General features: G+C 41.8%; 1 protein-coding gene across 2 annotated transcripts in view; it reads right to left on the reverse strand.

Annotated features, from left to right (window-relative positions):
* Window positions 1-22,532, reverse strand: part of LRRC41 (leucine rich repeat containing 41) — a 600,929-nt gene that overhangs the window by 198,378 nt on the left and 380,019 nt on the right. The window contains exon 7 of one of the 2 annotated variants that reach the window (XM_044085905.1): window positions 14,907-15,071. The exons of the other annotated variant lie outside the window; for it this stretch is intronic. Within the exon in view, the coding sequence (XP_043941840.1) occupies window positions 14,907-15,071 (165 nt within the window). The remainder of the gene's footprint in view (window positions 1-14,906; window positions 15,072-22,532) is intronic. 2 annotated transcript variants of the gene reach the window in all.

Consider the following 22,532-nt stretch of genomic DNA (forward strand, 5'->3'; position numbering starts at 1 on the left):
CACTATATACAAACATAACATAACAAGGTACATAAAAAAAGCACAGTAGGATACAATATTATAGGCATGTAAGAGAGCTAAATAGCTTAGTAATAGTATAGAAGCAAATACAACAGAATATAATCAAAACAGTGAGGATTCCTAGTTCTATAATCTTAACCATGCAATCATACTAATGTTGAAGGAGAGAAAATAGTGACTCACCCCTAAGTCAATAGAAATATATACAGTATTTACAATAATGATAACACTTTTAGTGCTAGGGCACTATTTTTAAGAAACAGAGTAGTTCCATATGTAGCAAGATATAGGTTTAAATGGAAAGGATGTATGACTGGTTGTAGTAATATATCAAGCAGAAAGAGCAGAAGGTGTTAATGAAAATTAAAATGGAAGTGAATTTCAAGGAGAGCTACAGAGGGGGGTAGCACTAGTGATAGTGACAAGTAGAGGAGTAGAGTAAAGAACTGTAAGGAGAGTAAGATGCTGAGGTCAGTCAGGATTAGAGCAAGGACAAAGCCAGTGAGATTTGAAATAGTTCCTTAGTTGTTTCTTGAAAAGTTTTGCTGATCCTAGAGTGGTCAGTTCTATGGGAAGTTTATTCCAGTGTGAGCCAACAACATTTGTGAACAAGGAGTCACCAGCTTTATTGTGAGATTTGAGAGTCGCAACTAGTAGTTTGTTAGCTGATCTAAGTGAACTAAGATTCTTGTAAGGGGCAATAAGGTTATTAAGTATGGGTGTATTGGTAGGGTAATGGAGTATTTTAAAGGTAATAACTAGTTGATGTAGGAGAATAAGATTTTGTAGCTCTAGCCAACCGAGCATTTTGAGATTAACACAATGATGGGTTCGAAATGGGGAGCCTGAGGCAAACCTGGCAATGCTATGATAGGCTGTGGCAAGTTTTTGAAGGTTAGATTTTGACAGGTTTATAAGAGATGGAGAGGCATACAATAACGTAGAGATGAGATGAGTTTGGGCAAGGGACACCCTGGTGGTAGGAGTAAGAAAGGGCTTGAGTCTATAGAGGGCACCTATCTTTTTATTAACTGTTTTGATGGTTAGGTCAATGTGGTAATCAAAGTTAAGTTGATTATCAATTGTAAAGCCTAGAAGTTTAGTAGAAGAATCAGGTGATATGATAGTGCCATTGTTAGACACGGTAGAAAAGGAAAGAGGGACAGACTTAGGGGTTGGGGAGAAGAGTAATAATTTGGTTTTTTGGGATTGAGGAGGAGACAGATATTTTGGAACCATTTTTCAGCTGCTGAAAAGATTTTTTAGGTTGAAGAATGAAGTACAGCTGGAGATGCAGCAGAACAGACGATAGTTGAATCATCTGCATACTGAATACAAGTGGATGTTGGGAGTGAAGTAGACAGGTTGTTTATAAATATGGAGAAGAGAAGGGGACCTAAGATGGATCCTTGAGGGACACCGATAGTGATTGGGAGCTGAGAGGATAGATGGCTGTCCCAAAGGACAGCTTGTTTCCTATCTTTCCAATAAGGGTTGAACCAGTGAAGAGCTGAAGAGTCAAGTGAGAAAGATGTCAGAGTGTTAAGTAAAAGTTGATGGTTAACCATATCGAAGGCTTTAGAGAGGTCAAGAAATAAAGAAGAGGAAAACAGGTTGTTATTGCGATTTTTGTTGATGGTATCTGTGAAGGAGAGGAGTGCAGTGGAGGTGCTATGGAAAGGTCGGAAACCATGTTGGGAGTCAGCAAGTAGGGTATTTTGTAAAAGATGGTGTAAAAGTTGTTGGTGTATACAGCGTTGCATAATTTTAGATAGAGGTGATAGTAAGGCTATAGGACGGAAAATAGAAAGTTCATTTGAGGTACCTCCTTTATGCAGGGGAATGATATGGGAGACTTTCCAGAGCATACTCAGTCTACTCAAAGGAGTATATTTTTTCTGAGTGTCTCTTGAAAACTTCAGCAGTCAAAAAGCACAGAATGTTTAGAACTGTGTGAATGAATATTTACAGTAATATACTTGTGTAAAAGGAATATACCACTAAAACAGCTTGTTATGGGTATAAATGGTAACAGTTGAAAATAAAGGGTCTCCTTCCTATATGTCTAGGGGTAGCATTTTAAGAGATGGGTATACTCTTTAATAAGACAAGTGGGTGGAGAGGGATCAACATTATGGCTGAGTACAAAATGTAAACATCTGGCTACATGCCTGCAACCAAGGAGATTTGCATCTTGAAAGTTGTGGCAAAATCTAGTGAATATAGGCAATCAGTGGATATTATGGGTGTTAGAGAAGGAGCTTGGGTTTTGAGAAAGCAAATGATGCCAAACTGATTTACCTTACAGTGACCAGCTCTTCATTTCGAAGTGGACAGACTGGATCATGTGAGACAGACTGATGTAATGCAGGTTAGCATATGGGAAATTTTATAATTTACAAATACATATGAGTGAATGTATAACTATTTTGTTATTGATTTCTGTATGAAATTTCATGGCTTTTTTAGTGCACACTTTTTTTTTTTCAAAATTTACAGGATGATAGTGCTTTTGTATAACTCTCTTCTTCATGATACATGATGTACATTATGAATTACATCGTATGACTTTTGTGTTGATATACTGTTCTAGTATACTGTTGCTCTTTTTGGAACTTTCTTCCCCACTCGGGCCGAGTCTGAATATAGTCCATGAAGATCAGTGTACTATGCCAGTAAAGAAATAAATAATAAAATATAAGCTTTTGGTCTACTGAAGACAGCACTCAATGAATATGCATATGTCTTGAAAGACACAGAACAGTTTTTAGTGGACCTTTATGGGGCAGTAAAGCAAATGGGAACAGCAGATATGGGGATGAAGGCCACACTAGATGTAGTGTCTTTATTTACAGGTATACCCAATAACCAGGAGATAAGCATGGTGAAATCAGTGTTGACAAGGCTGGAAAAGTTCTCTAATAGACTTCCTCTGGATGTTACTAGAATTGGTACTAGAGCACAACATATTTATGTTCAATGGCATATGCTATAAGCAGTTGTCAGGGGTTGCCATGGGCACAAGCTGTGCCAACACATATGCAAACCTGGTTATGGTTAACTGGGAATATGAACATCTATTAGGTAATCCCCAAATAGCCTTTTATAGGCGTTTTGTTGATTTTTTTTATTTTTTGGAAAGGTAAGGGTGAACAACTTAAATCCCTGTATGCATACCTAAATACTACTAGTGACTTTTTAAAATTTGCGATGAATACATAGGAAACGATGTTACAGACCATTTTTTCTATGCAGAAACAGTATGCATAACCCTTAGATTTTTCCTAACATAATTGGAGGTCAGGCAATGAGAACATCTCACCTATGTTGTCAAGAGGAAGTGTATAGAAATAAGTTAACTAAGCTAAGAACGGGTCTCATTAATAGTGGGTATAGAGAACATGAAATTGATATGGTGTACCATAATGTACACAAAGAAAGGAAAGGTAAAGCTACGTCCTACTAATCTGATGGAGTAGGTAGTGACAGGGCAGGTATTAGGAATAGTGTATTACCATACATTCCGATGGTTTTACCATATACAAGGGATGTGAAAAGGTTTGAAACCATCATACGACAAAATTGGCATATGTTGTTAGTAGATGAGGATACTACCAACATAGTGGGTGGACAACCACATTTTGCATTTAGAAATAAGAAAAATCTGAAACAGCAGCTTTGCTATCCAAGGACACCTGCTCTGATGGATAGCACAGTGAATGGTACCCATAGATGTGGAAAATGTACACAGTGCATTTATATAGATGAATAAAGGTTGTTTAAGCATCCTGAAACAGGGCGCCTATGGGAGCTAAGGAATTCTGCTGATTGCAATACTAAGAATGTAGTGTATGTAGCTCACTGCACAACATGTTTCCATTTCTATGTTGGCAAAACTAACAGTCACCTTAGGGAACGGATAAGGGATCACCTTACTGCACTAGAAAAGGGCAACTGTATAGTGCTTTGGCTAAGCATACATTGGATAAGGGGGACGACCATATATTTTTGTTTCAGGTTTTACACATTCAGAATGTCAGCAATAGGATGGGGGACATAGTCAATACTACTGAAAATATGGAAGTAAAATGGATTTTGTGTTTAGGAGCACATAGAGGTTTGGGTTTGAATGATAATGTTCCACTGAAGCCAGTGCTAAAATCTAGAAGGTTAAAATAAAATAAAAAATAATAATACTATTTTAACAAGAGAAGACTACATAAACACATGCAGGGCTTTGGGTCAATATGACAGTGTTTCTTGAGCTGCTTCTAGCATAGATATCATTAAAGACAAGCATTTGTTGAGATGTATGTATTAAAGTATATGTATTTACTAGGTTGACAACATGTGCATTTATTAGGCAGAATATATGTATTCATTAAGTTGTCGAGTGTGCATTGCTTATACTTTTATATATATTTTTATGCTTATATCTATGCACATAAGTAGTTACTAAATGGGGAACATGAGTATATGTATTTATTCATTGACTTTTTATGTATTTTATTTATATTTATCCACGTTCTTGTCTTTACATTTTGTGCATGTGGTTTTTAAACAGTTTTTCTGACTTCAGCAATTAACTAAGGGCAAAATGTAACCATAGTAATTAATTGATTGCTGAGTGCTGAATTAACTTTTAGTGGTAGGATTGGTTGTTCTTGTAATGAATTAAAGTATTTTAAGTGCTGTTGCTGTTTGAATGAACTGTCTGATGAAGCAATTGTTACCACTGCGAAAGCGCTCACCATTTTGTATTAAAAAATATTTTACTTTGTCATGGTTCAGCTTCTCTATTCCAGCTATCTTCCTACTGGGCACCTGTGTTTCAACAATTAACTACTAACGTTAAACAGGTCTCCTGTGTTAATAAGACACCACGGTGCCATAAAAGGCAATTTACAAGGGATCTTGCATACTTCAGAAAGCAGTCTTCAAGTTAATTCCATAATCAACTTAAGTAAACAGAGTAGTTTTGATCACAGAATTAAATAAAATATTGAATAAGAGGTAGCTTCCTTCCTATCTACATACTAAATACAATAAAAGTAAAGAAAGTGAAAAATGAAGTAACAAGATCCAGAACTGTAGAAAACCTAGATGTATTAACTAACCACATGGTAGATGGGGAGATGGATACTGACATGTTCAAAGAGATCTGGGGTATTTTTGATGCCAGTGATACTGCAGAATTGACAATTCTAGTTGAGATTCAAAAGAATAACTGTAAATTGGAGGAGTTCATGGATAAAGCAACCCGAAGTAACTTAGTTGGTGAGAAACTAAATGACCATATGGATACTATTTTGACAAGACACCAGGAATACATGATGATGAATTTACAATTCTTTTGTCTGGAAGTGAAATTACCAGCTTGTTAAATAAGCATTTTATGCAAAATGTTACAAGAATGTGTGTGGTAAGTACTGCATTATGTTCATAAAGGGCAAGCTGTCAGCTTGGACTTGCCTTGCAAGAAAACAAGACCTTTTTTTTTTTGACAAAGGATAGTGGTAGCTGTTAAGCATCATTGAATGAGTTGACACATTTTGAGACTTGGCATTAAAAGAACTAGATCTCATCTCAGTTGTGTATGCAAGGTACAAGTATCCATATTGGAATGTTTGGTCTGAATGCCATACAAGGGCATTTGGTGCAGTGGGATGTAACTTGGTCTACAGGCATGACTGCCACCAAAGAAGGTACCTCAAGGAAGTCTTGGATCTCAGAAGGACTAGGGCTGGTGGTATAAAAGGGCCTCACCAGCAGCTGCATCCTTAAGACACAGGCAATCATACATTAACAGAAAAGAAAAAAACATATTAACTTTTCTTTTCTATTTACATACATGAAACATCACATATCTTTTCTTTCATTAGTCCAACATTGCAAAAATTGCAGAATTCCAGCCTTAACTTAAACCTCACTCCTATTCCTGAACATTATTCTGCATGTATTTTCCCCTCAATTTCCACTTATTTCTATATAATTTTGCTCCTTACCTTTTCTAAACATCCCTCTTCCAGTTATTTTCACTCTTTTATAATATCCAGTTCTTCAAATACAGTTGGTTTAGAATTTGATTTTCACTTTCTAGCAATTGCTTTTTGGCAGCCAACATGATTAAAATTAATGAGGCCTTACTATGTTTGGACAACTCAGATCCTACGCCCCAACTCAAAAGAATCGTTTCCTTAGTTACAGGCATTTGCTTACCCAACATTTCTGACGGAGTATTCTGCAGGGAATTATTAAAATCCGCCAACTCATTATACTCCCAAAACATGTGTTCCCAGTTACCTCTTTCTTTTCCATCACACTTCCAACATTTGCTATATACCAGAGGAAAGCAAATAACAAAAAGGAAAGAGGAGCCCCCTGCCTAGTTTATTTGTTCAAACAGAAAGTACAGTTGTGTACACTTACCATAAATGTATATGTTCGAGTGTATTCACTGTTGCAGTCATCACACTTGGGTTATCTGCCTGCAGGTAGCCCTCAGTCGGCCCGAATACCAGAGTCTTGGATTTCTGCGTCGGATGCTGTCACTTCTTCCATGATGTCAGGTCATCAGGGGTATAAAACAGGCAGCCGACGCCATTACATAAGTTTTTCTTGCCCAGATGTCAGGAGCCCCCCAAAAAAGGAAGCTAGTATATGGTGTGGAACACCACCAGTAAAAAGTAAATACCACTGCCATAAAAAAATGGCCATATAGAGGATAGGTAGAAAGGAGAGAGAAAACAGGGGTCTGGAGGGAGGGAAACCAGGACTGCAACAGTGAATACACTTGGAACATCTCAATTTATGGTAAGTGTACATAACTGTACTATGTTCTTCATGTTTCACAGTTGCAGTCATCACACACGGGTTGATTCCCAAAGCTGAGGAAGGGTGGAGACAGTCAAGAGGAGTTAGGGCTGGCTAGCAGGCCCTGTAAGACTGCTGTAGCAAATCCAGCTCTGGATTTAGAAAAAAAAGGTAAGTGGTAATGCTTGGTGAAGGTGTGTACAGAACTCCAGGTTGCAGCTTCCAGAACATCCCTCGTAGGGACTCCCCTGAGAAATACTGTAGAGGTGGAAGTAGCCCTAGTGGAATGTGTTCTGATCCCCTGTGGGGTAGGTTTTCCATGGTGCTTGTAGCAGAAATGACTGCAGTGTGCCACACATTTGGAAATGGTTTGCTTTGAAATGGCCTTGCCATCTGCCCCTGTAGCAAAGTTGACTAGCAGCTGGCCAGACATTCTGAAAGGTTTAGTCCTTTAAAGGTAGAACCGGAGCTGTCTGTGCATGTCCAAGGAGGGCAGGATCCTTTCCCCTTTATTTTGAGGATTAGGGAAGAAGGTTGGCAAGTGGATGGCTTGGTTTAGAGCCACACTGGAGACCACCATAGGCATAAAGGATGTTTTAGTCCTGAGGGAGACCCTGTCAGCATGGAAAATGATGAAGGGTTCCACAGCTATTAGTGCCTGTAACTCAGACACTCTTCTAGCTAAGGTTATGCCTAAAAACAAGGCTGTTTTCCAAGAAAGGAACTTTAACTCTGCTGAAGCCACAGGTTCAAAATGAGGAAGCGTGAGCTTTTCCAGTACAAAGTTAAGGACCCAGGCAAGGGTGGGTGCTCTCCTATTAGTTATTAGCCTCTCTCAGGAACTGTTCGATGAGAGGGTGAGAGAATAGAGGTGGCTCAGTATTATAATGAGCTGAGATGGCAGAGGCATGAGTCTTAATGAAGGAGAAGGACAGGCCTCTGTGGAGTAGCTCTGCTAAGTAATCAAGGATTTGAGGTAAGGAGGGCACAGCTGTGTCTTTTTCTTGAGACTGATTCCAAGAACAATATGTTTTCCACTTTTCAGCATAGGCTTTCCTAGTACTAGGCCTTCTGGCCTCAAGAATGACATCCAGCACCTGTTTGCTGAGGGTTGCTGATGGAGTATTTAGGGGATAAGCCAGGCTGCTAGGTTTAGGGTTTGCAGCTGTGGATGCAAAATCTGTCCCTCCTGCTGACACAGCAGGGAAGGTGTCTGATGATGATGGCGTATGTTTTGCCGGTGCTTGTTTTGTAGATTCATGTGTGACAGGTGGTGTGATGCAAGTGTATCCCTTATCCTCTTGACTGTTTGTGACAGTCTTGGGTTGAGAGCGCTTAGCCTCCAGTCTGGCTGTGTATTTGCATCTCTCACAAGTGTTTGTGTCTAGAGGTAAGAGGAGAGGGTTGTCTGTATACATGAGGCAGTTGTGGCTTACCTTGACCTTGCTAAAGCATTTGACACCATTCCCCATTCAGGTATTATCGATAAGCTCACTAGCCTGGGTATAAACCCTTACGTCACAAGATGGATCGCAAACTGGCTCTCAGACAGATACCATAAAGTAAGAGTAGCGGGATCTATGTCCGAATCCAGACTAGTAATGAGTGGTGTGCCTCGGGGCTCTGTCCTGGGGCCCCTCCTGTTTGGCATATACTTCTCAGAAGTACATGCAAGCACGGAAGGGCTCTGGCTGACTAAGTTTGCAGACGACTGCAAACTGGGTGCTATAATAGAGTCTCCGGCCGACATGGAGATCCTCCAGAAGGGCCTAAATGAGACTGATGCATGGTGTCAAAGCCATGGTCTCAATCTAAATGCAAAAAAATGCGTAGTAATCCCCTTTGGAAAAAACAGAGTACCCGCAAACTACAACATAGGAGGTAATCCCCTGAAATCTGAAAAAGAAATAAGGGATCTAGGGACCCAAGTAGATAGTCAGCTTTCCTTTAATAACCATGTTGCCAAAGTGGTTAGAAAATCCTTCTATGTGACCCATCTGATCATGAAAGGGTTTGCATCAAGATCTAAGGATGTAATGGTGCCCCTCTACTCTTCCCTCATCAGACCCATTATTGAGTAAAATGCACCAATTGGAATGTGCCTGACTAGACATCTCCACCAGCTGGAGAGACCACAGAGGTACCTAAGCAAGAGGATTACTGGCCTCAAACAGTTGCCCTATGCAGCACGATTGAAAAAGCTAAGACTGTTCTCTGTTGCATATTGCCTTCTCAGAGGCAATCTCTGTCTAACGTACAGGCCATGTCCAAACCAGAATTGTTGAACATGCTCCAACTTAGCAAAACCAAATCTACTCAAGCTATACGCTCTAGGGATATAAACCTCAACACAACAATGAATAGAACATGCTGGAGGGATAGATTCCCTTCGCAGAGACTTCCCTTACTATGGAACAGGGTCCTGATCTACATAAGACAGAGCCCCTCACTATCACTCTTCAAGAGGAACCCTAATGAGTGGATGGGTAACAGAAAGTTCACACCGGGGATCACACCAACAGCACTACTAGATAGGGGCCAAGGGTACTAGCTGCTAGTACAAGGGTCTAGGGAACTACTAAAGGGGAGTGAATACCGCACAACGTGGCTGGGCTAATATATGCCTTCGGGCAGATAGCCCAGTACCAACCTATGAAGGTGCCAGGGTGGCACTGTTGTCAGACTGAGTAAGAGTGGATACCAGTGCTGGCATGGCCAGTCTGGGGCAATAAGAATTGCCCTTGGGCTGACCTGTCTGATCTTGAGTAGTACCTTTGAGAGGAGAGGCAGAGGTGGAAAAGCATAAATTGAAAGGTTTCCCATTTGAAGGATAAGACATCCACCCTCCAGGCCCTGCTGCGAGGGTTCCAGGTGCAAAATTTGCTCAACTGGTGGTTCTCGGGGGAGGCAAAGAGGTCCACCTCTGGTGTCCCCACCTCTGGATTAGAAGGTTGATGGTGTTGGGCTCTGATTTCCACGTGTGGGTCCAGGAGATTTCTGCTTAAGTTGTCTGCCAGTGAATTATGTTTGCCTGGCAGGAAGTGAGCTTGTATATGCACTTGGTTGCTCAAGGCCGTGTTCCACAGGGCCATGGCTAACCTGCAGGGTGGGCAAGAATGGGTTCCCCCCTGCTTGTTTATGTACCACATAACTGTGGTGTTGTCTGTTTTTATCAGCAGCTGTCCTGGAAGGATTAGGTATTTGAAGGCTGTCAAAGCATACTGTACAGCTAACATCTCTTTCTGACTGATGTGCAGGAGGATTTGTCCTGGGCTCCACTTGCCCTGAATGCATTTGCCTGTCATGTGAGGCCCCCATGCATAGTCTGCTGCATCTGTAGTCAGGATTTGGACGGCGAGGGGTTGAGTGAAAGGCAGTCCCTTGTTGTGGTTGCATGCTTCTGCCCACCAAAGGAACTCTGTCCTTAGACAAGGTATGATAGGAATGACTGTTTCCAGGTCCTTAGAATGTTGGCACCAAAGACTATTTAAGTACCACTGAAGTTTCCTCATATGCAGTCTTGCATATGGAATTAGCAGAATGCATGAGGCCATGAACCCTAGGACTTGCAGTATTTTCCTTGCAGATAGCTGGGTTTTGGTGGCCATTTGTTTGAAGTAGTTGTTCAAATAGACCTGTTTATCTGGAGTGAGAAATGCCATCTGGGAAGTTGTGTTCAAGTTTGCTCCCAGGAATACAATTTTTTGACTGGGCAGCAGTTGTGATTTCTTTTTGTTGATGGTGTACCCCAATGAAGATAAGAGTCTTTTTACAAATGCCAGGTGCTGAAGTAGCAATTCCTGACTGTCCGCATGAATCAGGCAATCGTCCAAGTATGGAAAAATTTGGACATTTCTCTGCCTGCAGTATGCAATGGCTGGAGCCAGGCACTTTGTGAATACTCTGGGCGCAGTAGATAAGCCAAAGGGAAGTGCAGAGAACCTGCCCTGAAGCTTAGATATTTCCTGCAAGACTCCCTTATGGGGATGTGAAGATAAGCTTCTTTTAAGTCTAGGGTGATTAACCAGGTATCCTTGGTTAGCATAGAGAGAAGCTGTTGCAGGGTAAGCATTTTGAATTTTGGGACCACCAGAAAAGCGTTGAGAATTGATAGATCCAGGATAGGGTGCCAAGAGCCTTCTTTTCTGGGCACCAGGAACAGTCTGGAGTAGAAACCCTGTCCCCTTTGTTGTAGTGGAACAGGTTGAATAGCCCTGATATTGAGCAGGGAAAGTACTTGCTTTTGAGCCTTTGCCCACTGGTTTGGAGGAAGGTCTGGAAACCTGCTTGGGGTTGGCAGTGAATGGAAGTAGAATCTGTACCCCTGGGATACAATGTTTAGAATATCGGTCCTGAGTAATGGACATGCAGTTTTTGGCATGAAGGGCAAGTTGTCCTCCTAGGGGCACAAGTAGTTGGGCAGGGCTGGGAAGGATAATTGAAAAGTCACTGTGAACTTTTTCCATAAGGGGGTGGCTTACCACCCCCTGTTTCTGAGGTGGGAACACTTGATTGTTTAGATCTCTGCATACCCTGAGACTGTAGTCTTGGTGGTCTGGTTCTCCTGTTTTTGGACTGAGAAGGCCTGGAAGGGTCTGGAAAGGACCAGTTTTTAGAAGGCCAATGCCTACTGAATCTAGGTGGCCGCACTTGTAAGAATTCTTTAACAGTTTGCATAGATTTAGCTTTTTCTTCCATCTTTTTAAGAACCACTTCTGCTTTGGTGCCAAACAAATGGCCCTAATTTAAAGGAGCGTCTAGTAATTTTGATTTGACATGGTCTGGCAAGATTTGTTCCTTCAGCCAAGCATGCCTTCTCAGTACAGACCCAGTGACTGCAGCCCTGCAAGAGGCTTCTAGGGCATCAAAGCCACATTGCAAAGTATGCTTACTAACTTGATTTGCAGAATGCATTAACTTTTGTAAATCTTTATTTTCTGAATAGTCTGGTAGTAACACCATTTTTAATAAGTTCCATAATATGTTGCTGGTACTTCAACATGTGAAACTGGCAATTCAATGCCCTGATGGCAAGAGTTGCAGAGGTATATAACTTCTTACACCATCTATCTAAAGCTCTGGAATCCCTGTCTGAAGGAGTAGGGTTTTTGGCTGTAATAGCCTTAATACCTTTACGTCCCTGGGAAATGGTCTCTGGATCCGCAGTAGGATTCTTAAAGAGAAATTTGTGAGAATCAAGTACTCTGTAGCACCTGTCAGGTTTTCTAGGGGCCGGTGGTAAAGTGTCTGGAGTAAGAGTGGATTCCATGAAGACATCATCTACATCTAGGACAGGGGGTATAGCTAGAGGTCTGTGTTGAGACAACTCTAAAAATTCCCTGAGTCTCTTTTTGGACTGAGGATAGTCCTGACATTCCCAACGGAAATGCTGTCTTAAAGTATGTAAGGTTTCACCAAAAGAAAAATCCTCTGGAGGGGAGGCAAAGGGAATGGATTCCTCAGCATCTGAATCCTCAAAGGTTGATAAGGGTATGTCCTGGTAATCAGAAGGGTCAGAGTCATCGGACTCCTAGTCTGTAGAATCAGAAAGAAACTCTAAACTTTGTCTCTTAGTAGGGGATGGCTGGCTTCCCCTAATTAGGGTGATAAGGTCTTCAGCCATTCTAAGCATTTGTTTTTGTGGCATGGGAGCTTGAGCATGTGCTTCGGTCATCGGTTTTCTAGGCATAGTGCGTACTCTGGGCCTGAGAAACACTGTAGTTTTAGCTTAAAATGAAGTTGCCGGTTTAATGCAAACATCGGTAGGTCGGAATACACCCTCAGAAGCCGGTGCCTGCACAGCGGCACCGGACCCATCCAAGGTAGAGACATCTGTAGGTTCCATAGTCGAAGAAACATCTCGCGGCATACTGGACTCAGAATGGGTCTCAGCAGAGGCCTGTGAATCTGGAGAAGCGGGCATCAGGGGCTGCAAAGGCGTCTCACTGAGTACTGGCAGACTGGCGACTAGCTTAACGGAAGCATCATCGGCAGTTTTGGACCTATGCAGTCTGTCTCTGTCTTTATCTTTACGCTTTTTCGGAAGATCAGTAGTTGGATGGCTTATCGAAGCCATTTTGGAATACAGAGAACGACAGTGAAAGAATTTAGCGACAAAAATAGCCCGACGACGGACGGTTTGGGCATTAAGGCACAAAACAGACAGCGAAGGACGTCGTGGTCTGGGCCTAAACAGGTGATGCAGTAAGAATGAAAATCTCTATGAGGTATTTGCTTTCCACAGGAGAGACAATTGGTTAACTTTTTCTGACATTGGTTAGAACAAGAAAAAAGCATCCCCAACGAGGTACTTAGCTTTAGAAGACTTCAGGTTTGGAACTTGAAAATTTCAGGTAGCGGCCGACCGGCACTTGCAAATTGCTTCTGCTTCGGGCTCCTTCTCGGCAAGAAAGACTGGTGTAATGGCGTCGGCTGCCTGTTTTATACCCCTGATGACCTGACGTCATGGAAGAAGCGACAGCATCCGATGCACAAATCCCAAGACTCTGGTATTCGGCCGACTGAGGGCTACCTGCAGGCAGATTACCTAAGTGTGATGACTGCAACAGTGAAACACGAAGAACATCTTATCCGAGAGGAGCCCTCTAACTTTAATTCTTGCTTCTGATCCTTTATATAACCTTCTAAATAAAACATCAAAACGACAGGGCACTTGGAAATTAAAGAGTATAAGAAAAAAATTAAAATGAAAACATGGACTTTGCACTTAACTTCCACAAACTTTACTAATGCTTAACAGTTATCACCGAGTTTTCATCCAAAGCATAGGACTTCATCAGATATCTACACTTAAAGCATCATCCTTCTTTAAATAGTGTCTCTATCCAATCATAAAAGACTAAGTAAAAGCATCATTAACAACACCATTAATATCATTAACAAGTAATATAATACACTAAAAATACAAATGAGTAAAATTTCCTTCCCATGTTAAAAATATAAACAAGAAAAATATAAAAATGATTTACTAGCTGCCTCTAACCTTCAGAGACACAGCAGCCAGACCGGAGTGAATTTCTGATTACCCATTCATAGGTCCAAGTTACTAAGGATAGGGAGGAATGCAGCTTCATATGGAATGGGAGCCTGTTCCAGACAATGGGAATTCTCTGAGAAACATATCTGTCGCTATAACTGCCACAGGCTGTGGTTTAAACGTCTGGAAAGTTGTTAGCTGTGCATCAAGTGTAATTTTCACAAAATGATGTGGGACATTTATTATGTTTTTATTATAAGTACAGTATGTATTTTAATTGGACTGAACAGACAAAGTTTCTATAGCATTTAGTGTAAAGTTACAGAGTAATCACATGTAGGTTTATTGTGTGAATAATGATTTTATACACCTTTTATAGTATTATCAATGAGTTAAAATTAAGGGGAAGGGGGTGACAGAGGAGAGTGATAAGGCTGTGCTGACATTTGTTATCAGAGTGTAACAGCATAACGCACTAGTACTTGTGTGCTGGGCAGTGGAAATGTGCGTGGAGTACAGCTCAAATACTGATGAGGCTGAACTCTCTTACACATAATTCTGTACATATACTATCTGGGTTCAATTTGCATATGGTAAACATACTCGCATTATAAAAAAAACTATGTGGATTTTTTTCTATGAATGATTGATCTTAATGGAGCTGTTATGCACCGGTTAGTTAAATAGCAAAGCATAAGCACTGTTAATGCTTGAAGTGATTGCCTGGGGAGTATAAATGTTGAACAAAGATCTTTATTTTGATGAAGGCGGACTGCACTATTGTTGGTAAAGTTGAGTAAAAACTAAGACGACATTGCACCATTCTTATTTTCTTTAGCGAAGTCTAAACTAAAAATATATTGCAAGTGTACATATATTTTCATTTGATAATTTCATTGATAAAAATATACAATAAATATGCATTTTTAAGAATTTACAGTGCCACAAAGTATGGTTTGGTGAACAGTGGCAGAAAATGGTTTCTATTTACTTCAGTTATCACAGAACTTTTGTAGCTAAAGCTAAATGTATCAGTGTTGCACATTATACAAAATGGAATATAAATTCAAAGTACCTGTGATAGCATGCAGCAACAAAGTGAGATCATCCGGTGAGCGGAACACTGCACTGTCAAGGTACAGCTGCTGAAGGCAACGAGATGCTCTGATCAAAGAAAGTAAAGGCCTAATCTGCAAAGGTTCCTTGGGGAAGCAAAGATCTAGGTGTTCTAGCAAATTATCTGAAAAGAAGAAAGGTGGTTTATCAGAATGCCTACATGTGTCAAACTGTTCTTTATAGATTATCTTTAGACTGTGCTACTGCTGGCACATTACAAGTTTAAAAACACTTGATGTGTTGCTTTTAGATAAGGGTGGCAGTGTCAGCCATTAGTAACTATAAGAAGATAACATGGATGAAAAAATAAGACACTGCTTCTTAGTTATACCGCCCCATTCCCAAATATTTAAAATGAAGTTTGTCATCCTGAGAAGAAATTGTCATAATATTGACTACTGCTTTTCCTCCATTAAGCATGTAACAGGAATGATCCATCACAGACCCCATTTTATCACAACTTGTATCAAATGCCAGTAATAAGTCCATGTTCAAAATAAATGAAAGCCCTTAATGCATGCAAAGAATAAAAATCATTAATACAAAAATGCACAACTTATGGTAAACACTCTAATATTAATATATGTAAATGCAAAAATCAAAATATATATAATTCTAAAACAATAAATGCAGAATAAAACAAAGCTTAACAAAGATTCATATTCTTCAATGTGGAAAATAATCATCAGTGCTACAACTGAGAACAGTAGTTTCAACAATACAATAATAAAAGGAAAACTGAAGCAAAAAGAAGTTAGAAGTTATGTTCTTACTATAACGTTCCATCTGTGTTGTCCAACTTCATTCCATTAACCTGTGGGAATACAGTTCCAATGCTCGAAACCGACCAGACACCATCTTACAGCTCGAAACTCTGAACTTGAGCTCCTTCTACCTACCCATAATACCCTGCTCCCCCACGTTACCGCAGATCAAGTTTGCCAACAAGAACAGTGTTCCTAAAAAACATTAATTATAATACAAAGGTAAGGAGATTAAAATACACACAGATCTCCCAATAACAGAACATCAGGAACTCAACCAAAGGAATGGCATTCCTAGAAAATGTCTACTAGGCTTCCTAAATAAACTTTGGATAGGGGGAAGGAGGTCGGGAAAATTAATGGAAGGAAGTTGGACAACTCAGATGGAATGTTATGGTAAGAACATAACCTCTTTATCTGATGTTGTCCACTTCACTCCTTTAACCTGTGGGACAGAGTCCCCAGTTACCATAATCCAGGGTAGCCATTAAGGAAGGATATTCTGCAGTACAGCAAAAGCAAAAGCACTTCTACTCCTGGATATAAAATTCAATTTGTACTGAGTAACAAAAGTATAGGGATCTGACCAAGTAGCAGCAGCAGCACAAATGTCCTCAATAGAAACTCTGGACCAAAATGCTTGAAATGTGGCCATGTACCTTGTAGAGTGTGCTCTTACTGAACCTGGTAAGGGAATACCTTTAGAAGAGTATTTAAACATAATACAGTCTTTCAACCATCTGGCCAAGGAAACTGGTCACTGCCTTACCTTTTTTAGAGCTCGAAAAGGAAACAAACAACTGATCATCACACTTCTGAAGGGTTTAGTTCTATGGATGTAAAAACAAAGTAGTCTATGCACATCAAATAAAGTATACTCCCCTTTGTTCTGACATTCAGGAAAGAAAACTGGAAGACTAACTAACTGCTTAACATTGGGCTCTTTAAGTCACCTTTGGTAAAAAGAAAGATTCCTACATAGGGTAACTCTGTCTTCTGGCTGAGGTAACTGTTACTAGGGAAAAGAGTTTTCCAGGACAGGAATTTAAGCTCTACAGTGTCTGAAGGTTCAAGCAAGGGATGGACCAAGGCTAGTAAAATCAAAACCAAAGTGGAAGTTAGAAATGGCAGCAAGCTGTACCTTGACTGTAGAATGACTAGCACCAACCTTGAAAGGGAAGCCAGAAAGTCTAGAACTACTGAAATTGGGGCTGTAAAAGGATCTATCTGATTCTGTTCCACCCAAAGGGAGAATCCTTTCCACTTACTTTTGCAAATCTTTTGTGTGATGAAATCAAAATTTCTCAGGCTGGAGAAGGCAGCCTGGGAGATCTAGCCATCACTGGAAGTGGAGAAATCATGTGGTTAATTTCAGGGCCTGAATGTTGGGGTGTGGATGCCCCGACTGATTAGAAAGTAGATCTGGACTCAGATCCAACTTCATCAGGAGGCAAGCCACATCAGACCAAAGAAAGGTGAACAAGGTTTGTCGAGGTCTAAAAGGAGAAATGAGGATTACTCTGCTTCGCAACCTGAGAGCTTTCTGCAGGAACTCGGGGAATCAATGGAAGACAGGGAAAGGCATATAGTAGACCAGAGGGCCAAGCATGAACCAGAGTGTCCCTGGGGGACTGTCCCTGAGGAGGGATCAAGGTAAAATAATTGCTGCACTTGTTCTCGAGGGGGAACGCAAAGAGGTTGCAACATGCCATATTGCATCTGCCATGGACTGATTCGGGGACTACTCATGCGGCATCAGTAGCACTCTACTGAGTCTGTTGGCTAGGATGTTGGATTCCACAGAATGCGCATTGCTACCAGAAAGTGGTTGGAAGAAATCGCCCTCTGCCAAACCCTCATCGCTTCTTGACAAAGGGGTTAAGACCTGGTTCCTTCCTATTTGATAATGTACCAAACCACTGACATATTGTCTATTTGGATAGCAACAGTCCATTAAGGAAGAAAGGCGTTTAGTTCTTGCAACACTAGAAGAATCACTCTCCTCTCAAGAACACTGATATGCAACGTGGTTGCCTGGGGTGTTCACGTGTCTATCTGGCCCAGACAATGCCACTCCCACCCGAACTGGGAGGTGTCTGCAGTCAACATGGTGTTTGGGGAGGGGAATGAACGAACACCCCTGGGTAATCTCCTGGGACTGGATCAACCAAAGGAGAGAATCCCTGCACACACAGGATAGTGTGATCTGAAGGTTCAAGGGATTTCTGAAAAGAGACCACTGCACTGCTAGGATCCACTGAAGAATATGCATGTGAAAAGCTTGAAATAGAGAGAAGAGTTATGGTTGCTGGCATGGAGCCCAAAGCTCATAGAATTAGAGAGGCAGGGATTTTGGAACAGTCAAGATATGGTTGACATGGGATCTCAGATTCAGCACCCTGTCCGATGTAAGATAAACATGAACCAACATTGTGACTAGACATGCCCTTATAAAATCTATGGTTTAAACTGGATCCAGATGTGACTTCTGCCAGTGTATAGTTATGCCCAGAGTGGAGGCTAGGTTCAGGAAGTAATCCCTGGCCTGAAAGAGTAGATGCCTGGTTGGGGTGATGAGGAGCCAGTCATCCAGATATGGAAATATCTGATAGCCTTGCAGTCGAAGATGAGCTGCTACTTCCACTAGACATTTGGTGACCACCCGGGGGGGTGTGGTGTGGCCAAATGGAAGCACCCAAAACTGGTAGTGAACATCTCCCAGGCTGAAACATAGAAAGGACCTGGAGCGCCTGTCTATTTTGATATGGTAGTATGCATCCTTGAAGTCTACAGAGCACATCCCACTGCCCAGCTTCAGGAGAGGTAAGATGGATTGAATTGTGACCATCCTGAACTTTGTGTTTCACTGCCTTGTTTGGATAGGTTAGATCCAAAATGGGCCATAGGTTCCCTGTCTTTTTGAGTACCAAAAAGAATATGGAGTAAACTACCGATCTGACTTGATCAGGGGGAACCTTTTGGATGACTCTTTTTTGCAGTAACTTTCTTATTTCTTGGGCAGTGTCCTTCCTCTGACTGGGTGGAACATTGGGGAGGCGAAACTTTTGTTTGGGAATGTTGGAAAAGGGAATGGTGTATTCTCCGGATATGATCCTTAGCACCCATTTGTCATGTGTGATGGCCTCCCAAGACTCTGGGTGCAAGGAAAAATGTCCCCTGACTGCTTCCAGAAGAGAGCAGTCGGACAACCGTTCAGGATCACTGGAAAGGCTTGTCTGGGCAGGTTCCCATGACCCTTGATTTAAACCCCCTCGACCACATGGGAACTGGCCGCCCTTGAGTTACTCTCCGCAGCATGAGATATAAGCCTCTTGGATGCATTAGCTAGGGAATGCAGGGTAGCCACCCTAGAAGAAATGGACTTCCATTCCTCGTTAGGTACAAACCCTGAGACCGAGCTAGAAATTCCTTAATTAAGTCCATTTGTAGCAGGGTAAAATAAGACAAGTAGTTCAACACCTGAAGGGCAAAGGTAGATGAGGCACAGACTTCTCTTACCAAATCTGTCCAGAGACTGGGATTCTATATTCGGGGGATGAACAGAGGAGCATTTCTGAGCAAGCTCCTTCTTGGTGGCTGCCTCGTTAGGTACAAACCCTGAGACCGAGCTAGAAATTCCTTAATTAAGTCCATTTGTAGCAGGGTAAAATAAGACAAGTAGTTCAACACCTGAAGAGCAAAGGTAGATGAGGCACAGACTTCTCTTACCAAATCTGTCCAGAGACTGGGATTCTATATTCGGGGGATGAACAGAGGAGCATTTCTGAGCAAGCTCCTTCTTGGTGGCTGCCTCAACAAGTAAGCCATCTACCAGAATGTCTTTGGTCCAAAATTGTCTGTCGGCTGGGGCACTTAAAATTTTATGAGATATAAGCCTCTTGGATGCATTAGCTAGGGAATGCAGGGTAGCCACCCTAGAAGAAATGGACTTCCATTCCTCGTTAGGTACAAACCCTGAGACCGAGCTAGAAATTCCTTAATTAAGTCCATTTGTAGCAGGGTAAAATAAGACAAGTAGTTCAACACCTGAAGAGCAAAGGTAGATGAGGCACAGACTTCTCTTACCAAATCTGTCCAGAGACTGGGATTCTATATTCGGGGGATGAACAGAGGAGCATTTCTGAGCAAGCTCCTTCTTGGTGGCTGCCTCAACAAGTAAGCCATCTACCAGAATGTCTTTGGTCCAAAATTGTCTGTCGGCTGGGGCACTTAAAATTTTATCTGCATGGTTAGGAATAGGTTACACTGTACCTGGTTCCATAATAGCCTTCAACGACACTAGCTGTATCAGCAGGTCGGCCAGGGAGAACACCCAGGTAGTAGTTGGGCCAGCCCCAAAAGCCTCTCACAATACCGATTCCTCCGGGGAAGGGGTTTGGGATGACTATCCACCCTTCTGGCACAGGATTTCAAGAATGTCTCAGATGGAGACCTTGTCAGGAAATTTGGGAGACCCTTCACCCTTTTTCAAAATAAGTATCTGTGGTGAGGGATTCCATAGGGAAATCCACATGCCTCCTTTTACACAGTCTCTTTTGAGGGACCTCCTCGGGTGTGACTCTCTGGAGAGGTATCATAAGAAGCTTGGGGATCCACTGAGTGAATGGTATGGAGGCTTTCTGGGGATTGGCTGTCCAGGTGGTAGTTCAGAGGTCTCAGGCAGAGTTCCAGAGTGGGACGGGGAGAGTTCCATTGTGGTAAGTGCTGAAGGTCTCCTAGGAATGGAGAGGACTCTTCTCTACAACCTCGAACACAGAAGGATTCCAAACTACCTTGGAGCTGTCTCATCAGGGCTGAAACCACCAGGGCAGACACTTCCAGGAGAGAACAGGCCTTCCGCTCTGAGGGGGGAGTCAGAGCCGAGCTGTCAAAGGCAGAGGCTCTGAAGGGAAGAAACAGCTCCGAAACCTTCAGAGTCAAAGTCAACCCCCCCAGAACCGATCTCAATACTGTGACTCAGAAACATCCTCGGACCTGAAGCAGTCAGAGTTGAGCAAGTCAGGGAGAATGTCAGAGGAGAAGAAGAAATTTCTATCGGTTTTTACACCCCAGCACCAGGACCCAATGGAAGAGACAACTCCCAAACCAATAGAATAATCTGAGAAGGAGCTACTGGTTGGAACAGGGAGAGCCTAATGGATCTGGAACCTTACAAAGTGGACAACCCCATCTGGATCTTTGTCTCGAGGAACTGCTTCATGAGCTTACTGACATCCCTAGAGGACAAGCTTCGGGAAGACCTAGACGAAGCCAAAGAAGGGGGTCGGGGGATCTCTGTGGGGAAAGGGACAGAGACCTCCTGCAAGGCACCAGCAAAGAACACCCTGGTGGCAACACAGCCAGAGCCGACACAGAGGGAACACCACTTAGCTCCACAATCACACAGGAGGAACAGGGTGGAGGAGAGGTAGAGGTAAGGGAGAGCAGAGCCGAACATGACGGTTCCAAACACTTAGATTTCTTTCTGCGGAGATTCAGAGAAGGACTGGGCAGGTGACAGTCTCTTGGACCCCGAGAATCCTTGTGCTTTTGAGCCGAGGATTGAGCATCTGATGTAAAAGGGGACCCAGAGGAGGAGGAAGGAGGAAGTAAGCCCTTTAGAATGAGTTTGCTTCTCCTATCTGCCAGACCCCGGAGGTGAAAAGCCCTGCATATGTCACAAAGAACATCCGGGTAGAGAGACCCCAAACAGTAAATTCACTCTCCATGGGCGTCAGTTAAGGGAATCTTCCTCCCACATGAAGTGCACTTTTTTAAGGTTAATGGGTTTTGATCAGCCAAAGAGGAAAAAAGAAGAAAAAGCAAAATAAGCTTTTTTTTTGTTATTTTAAAGAAGCCTAATGGACAGAATCCCGAAATCTAGACAGGAAAGGAAGGCAAAGGATGAGATAGGACAGGTAGGAAGCACAACAAAGGGAAAAAACTCACCAAAAACGCTGAAGGAGAAGCTCAAGCCAGAATGCTAATACCAAGCACAGCAAATGAGAGCTGAGGTAACGGGGGGGGGGGGGGCATTATGGGTAGGAGGAGCTGAAGTTCAGAGTCCCGAGCTGTAAGAAGGCGGTCGGTCGGTTCAGAGCATCAGAAACTATTCTCACAGGTAAATGGAAGGAGTGGACAACATCAGATCTAACATTAAATTCTACTCATTAATAATGAAAAAGACAAGTGCAGCAGAAACAGAATTCTAAATGAAAAGGATTAATTTCATTATATAACACACAAATAAGTCAAGGGCACACATGCTGACAATTGGAACTGTAATGAAGGAATATGGTTAGCGAATTCCTACAATGACTCTAACCTTCTGAACTTATAACTGGTAAGGCCAACAGACAAAGTGCTAAAACTGAAACTACACTCCCGTTTCTTTACAGTCTCATTAGAAACATCATCCCATCAGAACAGGATCTTAACTCTCTTTTCTGCTTTTTATGTTCTTGCACAAGTTAGAACTTATAAAGTAATGTACAGGAAAAAACGACCCATTTGTCAAAGCTCAGTGTTCACTTGCACTTTAGGTAGACAGCAATACTAATAAAGTATTAAAGAAAATGACGACATGTTACATAACAGCATAAAATGAAAGCCTGAAGTATATAAAGAAAAAAAAACTAGTTTATACATGCAATGTAAAAACAGCATTATGTATTAAAGGCTGTTTCAAAGAAAATACCATAGTAAAAGGCAGAGGAATAAAAGCAATGTTTAATGCCCCAAAGGAATCCAACCTATTAAGTTACATTAGTAAAGAAACTAGGACTGATGAAGAAAGATGCGTTCCCTCACAGTGGAAGAAA

This window comes from Protopterus annectens, chromosome 10.part0 (assembly GCF_019279795.1).
Source record: "Protopterus annectens isolate FY-2018-M chromosome 10.part0, PAN1.0, whole genome shotgun sequence".
NCBI lineage: Eukaryota > Metazoa > Chordata > Ceratodontiformes > Protopteridae > Protopterus > Protopterus annectens.